The 12,489-nt window shown below is 35.2% G+C and overlaps 1 protein-coding gene across 1 annotated transcript in view; it reads right to left on the bottom strand.

Annotated features, from left to right (window-relative positions):
* LOC145247237 (uncharacterized) overlaps positions 1 to 12,489 on the bottom strand; it is a 319,763-nt gene that overhangs the window by 164,736 nt on the left and 142,538 nt on the right. The window contains exon 3 of the mRNA XM_080108861.1: positions 10,819 to 10,941. Within this exon, the coding sequence (XP_079964987.1) occupies positions 10,819 to 10,941 (123 nt within the window). The remainder of the gene's footprint in view (positions 1 to 10,818; positions 10,942 to 12,489) is intronic.

Here is a 12,489-nt window from a genome sequence, read left to right as displayed (position 1 = left end):
CGCTTGTCATAACAACGTTGCCGGCTGATAGAAAATTAACATGCACACAAAAATCAAACGAAACTCAGCACTCCAATTAAGACGTAAGACACGCTGGCTTTTTGTATAAAAGTATATTTTGTGTTAGAAATATTTTTCTCGTTCTGTACATAGAGATTTTTAACAGTTCACAATTTAACGGTGCGGCTTACTTCTTTGTTTCAGTGATGGAGAGGGGGGGGAATACGTTGTGCTCTCGACAACGCACGTCTCATTTATCGGCGTCTCTCTCTCTCCTTCTCTCTTTCTGCTGGACTCCAAAAATCACCTCATTATATTGGCATGAGTTTTTGCTCGGTAATTTTACATGACACTGGTCGATCAACTGTTATCGATAATGGATCACGCATTTCCTGGTCACGTTTCTCAGTTTTCGTTGACACGTGCATTGCTGCATCTGACCCAGAGACATCGTAACCCATTTCTCTTCAGCTGACCGACTATTGAATTTATTTATACACGTGCGTCTCCAACCTCATGCTAGCTTCAAATGACATTCCAATCTTACATTGCAGTGCAAGGAATGTCACGTTTCAGCCAAAAAATGCGTCTCCCCACAACCTTCACTTTTGTAAACAAAAACATCGGCGTCCGATTTCTCTGTTTACGACGTAATTATTTTTGCCGCTTGGACTGGTGGACAATCGATATTCGATGGCCACCTTTCAAATCTTTTATTATCTTTTTTAAAGAATGTTTTCTTTTCAGTTATGTATCGGATGGCCCCACCCATCCATTACATAACAGATAAACTGCTACCCAAACATATAGTACACAGCAGAACCTCTACAATGCTAACGAAACGGTTTAACAGCGGATATCACGTGTATTTTAGACATTTTAGAAATAACGTTTCTTTTAGGGAACAGGGCACGATCTTACGAAGAATACGCCATGTTACATACATCATTCAGGGACCACATTAAAGGCACCTAGACCAAATCAGGAAACGCTTCTACGAGGATCAAGAGGAACCACCGCCTAGAGCATTGAGGCGATTAAAACTGTGTATCACTGTTTTGACATAGACCCTCCAAAAGTGATGTCAGGAGGAAGCACTCAGACCCCTTGGTGGTCTGCCCCAAAAGGAGGAAATACTGATTTCCATAACCGCGGAAATCAGCTTGGGAGCAGGGGTGTTGTGGCAGAATCACCCTCTGAATGGACTGTTCTATCCATTATATAAACCATAGACCTTTTGATCCCAGGTGTGGATTAAACACCAGAGCGACCCTCGCCTGCTCGGTGACGTTTACTACTTTTTTCAGTTGTAACCTTTTTACGTTGTTGTTCCAGTAATACATTGTTTAAACTCTATTCCGTTGTTCTCTTTTCTTTGTGGCTTATTGACAGCCATAACGTTTAGCATAAAATAACTGCAAGAGATTGAGACAGGCAGGTATATAATATATACATAAATGTAATCAAAATATAAAGTTAAAAATAAATGAAAAATGAAATTGAGAAAGGCAAAAAGAAACTGTTGGCATTTAATATTACAATTAAATAAATTATTAATACATGATAAACTTTAAATATAATATGAATGCCTAAATAACTTAGAGAACTCGGTAAATTAATAAATATTATAATAATAATTACACATAGTAATCTCCCTACCAACTAAAATTTATAAATATGTTATTGAAAGGGAAAATATACGAAATTAAAAAAAAAAACTCTAATATATGGATAAAAATGAAAACGATAAATTTTTAATTTAAATTTATGGCATAATAAATATGGGATTTAAATTATTAACATCATAACTATGGGATAAAGATTTAATTAAATTAATATTTCTAAAAATCACCTTTTACTTTCAAGTTTTCCTTAAGAAAAAATATTAGTCAAAGTCAATTATAAGATCGCATCTATAAACAGAACTGATACAAACCATAGATTAAATGGGATATAGTTTGGATATAAAATTTCTTGGTATTTTAAAGTATTAAATAAATTAATTGGGGAAAATCACTAAAATGAAAAAAAAACACGCAGCTATTTTATGGAATATTAAGATATGTATATTATTGAAATATAATTTAAATTTTTTTTAAATTTAGAAATACAAAATGGGGATATTTATAAATTCAATGACTAACGGAAAATAATTAACCTGAAAAATTCACAGAAGAGTTTGAAAAATGGTAGGACCTACTGGTTGTTCTCTTAAATAAATATGGTCATATATGTATAAACAATGTAGTTTTGCCGTCCAGTAGTTATTTTAGATTAGTTTGGAATGATATAATGTTTTCAATTGTCTGAACAGTCACGAAACAATTCTAAAATATGCTATCATTTTTCATTTTATTGCCTTTATTTTTAATATATATATATATATATATATATATATATATATATATATATATATATATATATATATATATGATTGCAACATCTTGTCAGACGAGTGCCACCCCTCAAACACTGAAAATCCATGAGCCTGAAAATGACTGTTATTAGTCCTGCCGGAGAACTAACATTCTCAAGCAGGCATGCGACTGCAGACGGTCATTGATAGACACATACACACACACAGACGCACACACATACACACATATATATATATATATATTACATACACGCATACATCCATATAGAAACATACATACACATATACACGTAAACATACATATGTGTAAACACACACATATATACATACATACACAATACGTAATACACATACCTACACATACATATACAAATACACATGCGTACAGACATATATACACACATATACAAATACAAACACACGTATACATATATACACACAAATACGTACACATGTATGCACATATATATACGTACACACACATTTACCTACATATACATACACATACATATATACCAATTTTTACACATATATATATATATATGCATATGTACACATATATATGCATATATACACATACATATACATGCATACACACAAACATATATATATATATATATATGCACACACACGCATAAACATATATACGCACAGATATATACATATTAACATAGATATACATACATATACATACAGATGTATATATACATACATATACATACACACATATACATACATGCGTATATATACCCATGCATACACTATAAATACATACACACATAGATATTATAATGGTGCTGGATCAGTTATTACATGATTCCATCATTTCATGTCTACACGCGTCACAACATTTCCATCGCCACAGGACTATTTTTATAGACAAATCCCTGAGGGAGTATCTATACAAAGATAAAGTGAAAGAGTTTTAGCTTTGTACAAGAGTTAGATCTCTCACTTGGTTTAAAATGTTGACACCCAGCCACAAAAAAGAGCAAGATAACCAGCAACAAGTCAAACTGCAAACAAGCTTAATGCGGGTACTGTCCTCCAGCTTTATTGTTTTTAAATCAGAGATTTGCTTCTGTTAGAGAGGTTGCCTACACCACGGCTTACAGGAGCCTATTCCACCCCACATACACATAAAAATAAACACATGCATTCACACATGCATGCATAAATACAGCTATACGAAAGCATACATCATCATCATCATCGACGGTCACTCATGTCCGAGTAAGACTGTCCTCCGTTGTGGCTTCTGTGGGTCCTTAGGGGAGCATAGAGCCCAATACTAGACCCAATTTTTCTTGTGCAATTTGGGAAGATAAATGTAGTGGTGGTGGGGTGGGGTTTGGTGTGTCTGGTTGATAATCTGTCCTTTATGTGCTTGCCTTTATCCTCAGCAGCTTGATTTAGGTCACTGCTATAAAGCGCAGCACCTTCGTGGACAGCGCTCCTCCATGCCAACCTGCTCCCAGCCACGTCCTCCCATGTCTCAAGGTCCATGTGAAACCGCTTTAGATTTACTTTGATGTTGTCCTTATACCTCATCTTTTGGCCACCCTGGGCACGCTTTCCCTCAACAAGCTGAGAGTAGAAAATCTGTTTTGGGAGGCGGAGATCCGGCATTCGGACATGACTAGTCCTGAAGAAAGGCGGGCCTGATCCTCTCAGACACATCCATGCCCTGCTTCTCAAAATATGGCAACGAGAGAAAATCCCTGCACAACTTAGAGATTCCCTAGTTTTCTCCATCTTTAAGAAGGGAGGCAAGGCAAACTGTGGGAACTACCGGGGCATTTCTCTCCTCTCTACCAGAGGGAAAGCCCTAGCTCGGGTTTTGGCCAACAGGCTTACACCCCTTGCAGAAACCATCCTTCCCGAGTCCCAAAGTGGCTTTCGACCAAATAGAGGCACGATGGACATGAAATTTACTGCTCATCAACTCCAAAACAAGTGCAGGGAGCAAAATTTACCATTATACATGGCTTTTATAGACCTTACTAAAGCCTTTGACTCGGTGAACCGTCAAGCCCTTTGGCTGGTTCTTGCAAGGTTTGGATGCCCAGAGAGGTACATTCGGGTACTGAGACTGCTACATGACAATATGTCAGCTACAGTCCTCAGTAGTAGTGGAGATGAAACAGAGCCGTTCAGGGTTAACACGGGAGTGAAACAGAGATGTGTCATTGCCCCAACCCTGTTCTCCATCTTCATTACTGCTATCCTCCATCTCACGGACAAATATCTTCCCCGTGGAGTTCGGATTATGTACAGAACTGACGGGCGACTTTTTAACATCAACAGATTTAGGGCCAAAGGTCGAACAAACACCATATTTATTATGGAGCTACAGTATGCAGACGATATCGCCCTTGTAGCCTTCTCAGAAGAGGACCTACAGTGTACACTTGCATACATATGCATGTATACATACATATGCATGTACACACACATGCAAATATGCACACATAGAGGCACACACATACGCATATACATACATACGCATATACACATGGACACGTACACATACATGTAAAATACACATGAAGGAACTGTCCCAAAAGTCATAAAAACTCAATGATCAGGACGAGGATGATGGTTGCTGGGTACGATTAAATGAGTTTGAAATGAATTAAAAAAAAACAATCTAATAACAACACACTTATAGAAGAGACAGGCAGTCGTTAAATTGTTTGTGCACATTTACAGATGTATAGACGTCGAAATCAGACGAAAAAACTCCAAACGAGCAGCGTTTTAAGCATAAAGCGTTTATATCTACAGCAGAATGTGAGTCTTTCTCTGTCTCTCTCTCTCTCTCTCTATATATATATATATATCTCTTCTATATTCCTATAAATTCGTTTTTCTTTTGGGTGTATTGATATTCATATTAAAAAACACCCTTTTCCACTTATTTAAAAAGAAAATACAATTTTCTCATATATGAGTTGTGAATTGCATCCATCTGCAAAAGATCTAGCTAATTTGCATATTCTTTAAAACATTCATTTTATTAATTTCCTATTAGTATTTTTCGGTTTTCTTATGGGGTGATCATCTTTATTTAATTAACTATTACGTGTAATTATATTCATGCAGATATTCTACATTATTTATACTTGCGTAATATTTGCGTAAAACGTTTACAGGAAACACAAAATTGTTTCCATATATATTTATATATACGTATATATTTTTGTTGCACAGATTTTGCCTACCAAACCCCTCCTAGAGTTTTTGGTCTACGGACATAAAATTTCATATATAAGGTGTTTGAATCCATGCAACACTTTATATTTGCGTTTTAGCCTGGAAAAATCCGTGCAAAAGTGTGAAAATTAAAAAAAAATGAAATTTGCCAGGTGAAGGTCGAATGCCGCCATTACGAATGCATAATGTAGTTAATATTGGTTCATGTTTTAATTTTTAGCCTTGCAGTAAACATGTTTTCATAGCCCAGTCATTTATGGCAGAGGCAAAATAAATCGTGAGCTGAACGTTTTGGTTTCGATTCTCAATGGTGGCGCATGAGTCTTTTTCTTTCAATCATTATTATATATTGCATCCAATCCATCTATCTATCTATCTACATCTATAAAAGTGTAAATGTCTGTCTGTCTTTTCTCTATGGTAATTAAGGAAGACTATTATACAGAAATACATTACTTTACATATTCACACTTTTTAATATATACATATGCACATAACCTTATGGACAGTATATAGGGCCCGAGCAAAGCCGGGCGGAACTGCTAGTATATATATATATATATATATATATATATATAAGGGTAAGAGATTAATAAAGGTGAAAATAGGAGGAAATATAATAAAATAATGTTTAAATGTATGATTATTTCGGAAACGATATCCTTTTGATCACTATATATATATATATATATGTATGATATAGCAATTTTATTTTTTAAAATGGTTATAAATACACACGATCTCTTTTAGATTAAGAAAAACACCCTTTGTCAAAAACGAATCGAAACCCTCTAATACAAAGGTTTACACACTATATTTACTTTTTTAATTTAATAAGCTGGTTAACATTTGGTGTATTCTCTTCTATCTCCATTCACTGTTATGCTGATGAGTAGAAAATATCGAGAAATACTTCACTTATTTCTCGATGTTTTGTTAATATCGAATGAATAAAAGGCTATCGTTTCCGAACAAATCGTACATATACATATGATTTTGTAATGTTTCCTCCTATGAAAACTTGATTGATAACACAATAATTAATCTCTCACACTTTCTATTTATATAGCTCTAGGTAATTACATCTATTAAGCTTATGGTAATAGCAATATTCGGAGAACTACCACTTTAAATATATCTTACCAAGCTTTTGCTCATTTAGACAGGAGCTATTACCCTCTACACACACACGCCTCCCCCCACACACGCCTCCCCCACTCTCTCTCTCTTTATATATATATATATATATATATATATATATATATATATATATATATATATATATATTATAGTGGCGTTAATCGAGACACCCTGCACTTATGATTAAAACAGGAGGAAACATTGGTGGCTGTAAGTATTATATAATAATTATAGTTAATAATTATGCCAGCCCCTTTAAGAAAGTGATTTCTATCGTTGAGTACTTTCATTTTAAATAAATTCACCAATTTAGCCTTTATGCGCAATCATCATATACTGATTAGATCATTCTGACAGAAGTTCAAAAACCATTTAACAAGTAAATCTTTAAATTCCAAAGCAGTTCTCCCAGTTAGCGGTAGTCGAATGGATTAGACCATTGCTAAAGTACGCCATGGATGGCTTCTGTCGCCGGGTTCGAATCTATCGACTGGTCTTAATCGTGCCACCCTAAGCTGATGATTCCCGATAGGATAACACACAAGTGTCTTTAGGTATTTAGTAATTATTATAGTAGATAATTACACACACACACATGTATATATATATATATATATATATATATATATGCATATATTTATATGTTAAGTTTGCAGGTTGAAACAAGTAACGTAGAAAGCAATGCAAATGCCGATTCAACAAACAAATGTAGATCAAATAAGAAGTGTATTAGGAAAAAGGTATATTTACAGGATGTTTACATAATGGTGTCAAATAAAAGAGTCTTTGCTGGAGAAACATATCTGCTCTAGGTAGCCTTCGGTGGCTTCTGGTGAACACACACTCAGACTAACTGAGTCTTCCTATTTATGTGTAATTACTATCTACATATTCAAATTAATGTGTTCCACCACAACATCCTCCTCCCAATATTTGAAGTCGCACAGATTTCAATATCTTTTTCTCTTGAGATTTAACACTAATGGTTCATTAACTTTGTATATTGAGGCGGTTCCAAATTAAAGGATTCGTATATGATGTCCATGGTTTCCCCCTCTTCGAATGCTATTGTATAATCACCATCTTGAATGTGGCATTTTTTTTATTTAGTTTAGGTGCCTTTTATGTATATTTTGTGGACCTTTAATCATGTATGTACAATCACCAATGCGTTTAACCATTACTCCACATTCCCACTAAGAAGTGTTATTCCTGTAGCACTTGAAATATATTCGATCTCCCGAGTTATATTTCTTTCTTATCATGTGTGTAGTGTTTCGGACAATTGCCTGTCTTGGCAATAGTTTATCAAACGCTGATTTCACCTTTCTGGAAAACATTAAATCAGCTGGTGATATGTTTGACGGGATATTAGGGCACGGTGTTATCCTATATATTTGCAAAAATTGTTGCAAAGCTTTTTCCGTTGGTATCCCAATTGATTTTTTCAACACTCCTTTTAACGCGTCCACAAACCCCTCCGCGAGGCCGTTCGATCTTGGATGATACGGCGGAGTAGTGATATGCTTTACTTGGAACGTGTCACAACATTCCTTAAAGTCTGTGTATGTGAATTGAGTTCCATTGTAAGTGACCAGTGTGTGTGGTACACCAAATCGTGCAAATAACTCGTGTAGGAATCCTGTTGAGTTGTTCGTTGTTGGATTCCTGCAACGCATTACCTCAGGCCATTTTGTATAACTATCTACTACAATTAAGTAGTAATTTTCTCCTACTGGACCAGCGAAGTCCATTTGGATTCTCGACCATAGCTGGTCGGTTTTCGGCCACGTTTTGTGTACTATAGGTCGGGATTTTGCCGCTAACTGGCATCCTTCACATCTATTTATTGTTGTAGCTATGTCGACGTCCATGTTACGCCAGTATACGTTGCTTCTTACTAGAGACTTAATCCGATTTATCCTCAGATGTCCTGTGTATAAGTCTCTGAAAATCCTCTTCTGCAACTTTTAGGCATTACTACTCTCTCGCTATATAATAACACATCATTACATATGGAAAACATTTCCTGAATCTTTTTGTCATTTATATTTTTTTCTTTTATATCATTTATATATTCATCTTTATCGGCTTCTCATTTAATGTCCGACAATGTTACCGGTAGTTCTTTAATGATGTGTGGTACCATATTTTTCACTTCGACGTTTGTTCGAATTGCTGAATCCCACTGATTCTTCCAAATTATGTCTCTGTGGTATCAGTCTTGAAAGTCCATCCGCATGGCAAATCTTTTTCGATGCTAGATGTTGTAGCTGGAAATCGTAATTCAGTAGGATCGTACCACAGCGCAGCAATCTATTTACGGTGTATACAGGCAATCCTTTTTTGATCCGCAGATTGTGACTAATGGTTTATGGTCGGTTTAAAGTATGAATTATCTACCATATAAATATCGGTGGAATTTAGTCACTGCAAAAATTATACTCAACACTTCTTTTTCAATCTGTGAATATGCCTTCTCTGCTGGAAGCAGCGTCCTTGAAGCGTAAGCTATCGGCTTTCTAGATCAATTAGGCATGATATGTTGAATGTTTGCTCCTATGCCGTAGGAACTAGCGTAACTAGCGACGACTATATTTAATTTTGTGTCATAGTGAGTTAGAAATAATTCAGATTATTTTGTCAAAAGCGGTTTGACATTCTTGCGTCCAGGTCCAAGTTGTGTCTTTTTAGCAGCTCATTTACGGGAGCATTATTAGGGGCTGGCATGTTTTTTTATTGCCGCAGATCTTTCTGGGTCTGGACGTCGCCCATGTTTATTTATTATACAAATGAAAGCAATACAAATGACGACTCAACAAACATAGATCAAATAAGAAGTGTATTAGGAAAAAGGTATATTTACAGGATATTTACATAATGTTGTCACACAGGAGAGTCTTTGCTGGAGAAACACATCTGCTCTCGGCGGTCTTCGGTGGCTTCTGGTGAACACACACTCAGACTAACTGAGTCTTCCTATTTATGTGTAATTACTATCCACATATGCAAATGAATGTGTGCCACCACAACATTATATATATATACATACATATATATATATATATATATATATATATATATATATATATATGAGGACGTGTATATTCCTGTGTATTTATCATGTGCAGTCTTGTACTTATTTGTTATATAAATTCCTCTGTACTAGTATATCTTTTCACACGTTTACGTAACTGAACTTTGGGACGCGAACGACAAGAATACAACGCTCTAAGATAAATCCTCTATCATGGAGCAATTGAAATCGTGAAACTTGTCGCTCGCTGGAAACTGAAACACTACGATAATCATTGAAGAGAAGAAATAACAATTGTTTGGGGAAATGACCCGAGATTTTGAAGCATTTACTTATAAGACGTCTAACATTCAATCCGATATTCCTGTATATCGTGATAATATGTAAAATACTTCGGTATTGTACGAAGGAAAAATGCAAATAATTTAGCTCACTACAAACGACGGCTAAGAATATATGACATTCAATCCAATATTGTTCGATCCTTGAACCACTATCATTCCTGATATTCATAATAATATATTATATTAGTTGTACTTTAAATATATAATAAGCTCAATCCGCATACGTATCCTCGAGCTATATTAATATTGAGTAAAATGATTTATAATTGTAAATTAAAATCAGTTTCATAAGGAAAAAACAAACAAAATATTTTTCTTATGAAACTGATATTTATTAGCAATTAACTCAGTATATATATATATATATGTATATATATATGATGTACATATAATATCTAGATTTATCTGTGTTTATGTGTATGCACATGTGTATTTTATCTAATGAAGTAGTTTGTAAGTGCGTTTTCTTTGTATATATATATATATATATATACATATATATATATATATATATATATATATATATATAAGTAAATGCATAATCATTTCATTGAGTAGAATAAAGATACATTGAAATGTCTGGAAACAGAGATAAATAATATATATTAAAGAAACCAACTTATTCCAGAACCAGCCGTGATAAGCAGCAGAAAAAAATGGTGATGTCTTTATGCTCATCCAGTTAGCATAGAAAATGTGATTACCTTCAAGCCGCGACGATGCCGTACTGGAATGTTCCCCCTTAGGTGCCACTCCGCAAGTTGCGTCTCCTATACTTGGATTGTCTGGTGGTTGGCCTGGTATATCTTGTTGCATCTGCATTGTTGCTGTTAAGAAAATAAGAGAAATAACAAAATATGAGTTTACGAGTTTAACACAGATAACACTAAACGAATAAAGATGGTGCCTCTCCGCTGATAACGACCATATCGATACTACAAAAGAAAAAGGAAACATGTTATTTGGTTCCTTTATATGATAAGAGAGCTTGCGATATTGAGGTTTTTCTTTTGTTTGGATTCAGGTACTATACTTCCGAACGCGTTCTTTTACAATTCTTTTCGAAATATATTATTTGAAAATGAGATATGATATTCGCAAACCAAAATGGCACGCAGAATAAACGAAAGTTATATAAAAGAACTTAGGTACAGTTTATATAGTCAATGACTTGTGAAAGATACACGAGGAAAGCGTAAAGTTTTGAAAAGTTTAACAAGAAAATCTACTATTACCGTTGGATATGAAGACGTTGCAATTTTTTTCTTTTACATAGGCATCACAACTTATCAAGAACAGAGACCACTTGAGGATAAGAGTTACAGAGTATACAGTTATAAATAGGACAATATGGTAATCGTTAGTAATGGAAATTCGGAAAAATTGTTAACTTAAGTGGAACAGCTGATTAAGAACTTATTTACCTTGGAATTGAAGACAACCATATTGTAGTAGGCTGCAAAATAGGCAAACGTAAGGCATGCAGTTCTAATAAAGAAACTTTGTTCATGGAATCTACGTTTAGGTTTGAGCACAGAAAAAAGAGTGGGGGAAATTATTGATAGTGTTTTCAGCTAGACGAGTGTTCCTCGTGCACGTTTGGGGAGGGGAACCATAGATCGGAGCTCAGCTGAGCACTTCCCATGGAAATAACGAAAAAGTAGAGACAACCCCGCAACATCTGTTCTGTGAGAAAGAGGTTGCCGGGGAAAAAGGACATCCCCTACTAGGCTATGAATTCTATTTTGAACTCTATTGAGGCAGGATGTCCTTTCTAGCAGCTCTTGCCCAGATGTGGCAAGAGTACTCAATCCTTGGACGTACCTAGCTCTTGTATAGGTAGAGAATTGCAAAAGCAGTGAGATATCTACTCGATCGATAAAAGGATCCCACCATTTTCCCAGTGACCTTGGCAATGTATTTGATTAATGAGTTCCATTTCATATCAGCCGTAAAGGATAGAGCGGTAGCCCTAGATATATCTAAGGCTTTCGACAGGGTATGCCACGATGGGCTTTTCAGGAAGATCAGATCTTATGGTATCAATGGACGAATACATACCTTAATAAAATATTTCATAGTTAAGAGAAGAATGTAGGTTGTCCTCGACGGTGGTAATCTAAACAATATGATATAAATGTGGGAGTACCTCAGGGGTCTATCCTTGGCCCTTTAATATTCCTAATATTCATAAATTACCCCCCCAATAAAGTTGTTTCTAAATAGGTATATTTGCTGATGACACAACGCTCTATAACAGGCAAGGGGGAAAACAAATGAACACATATCTAATGAAATGTCAGACACTAGAGGATGCCCTCCAATCTGTAGGGGAATAGGGACAAATTGATGGCCACATTCAATGCTGCCAAGAT

Source organism: Euprymna scolopes, chromosome 25 (genome assembly GCF_053919585.1).
Source record: "Euprymna scolopes isolate OS-2025 chromosome 25, ASM5391958v1, whole genome shotgun sequence".
Classification (NCBI taxonomy): Eukaryota; Metazoa; Mollusca; class Cephalopoda; order Sepiida; family Sepiolidae; genus Euprymna; species Euprymna scolopes.
Note: the sequence above shows the minus strand (reverse complement) of the source record. Positions and strands in the feature narration are given on the sequence as shown.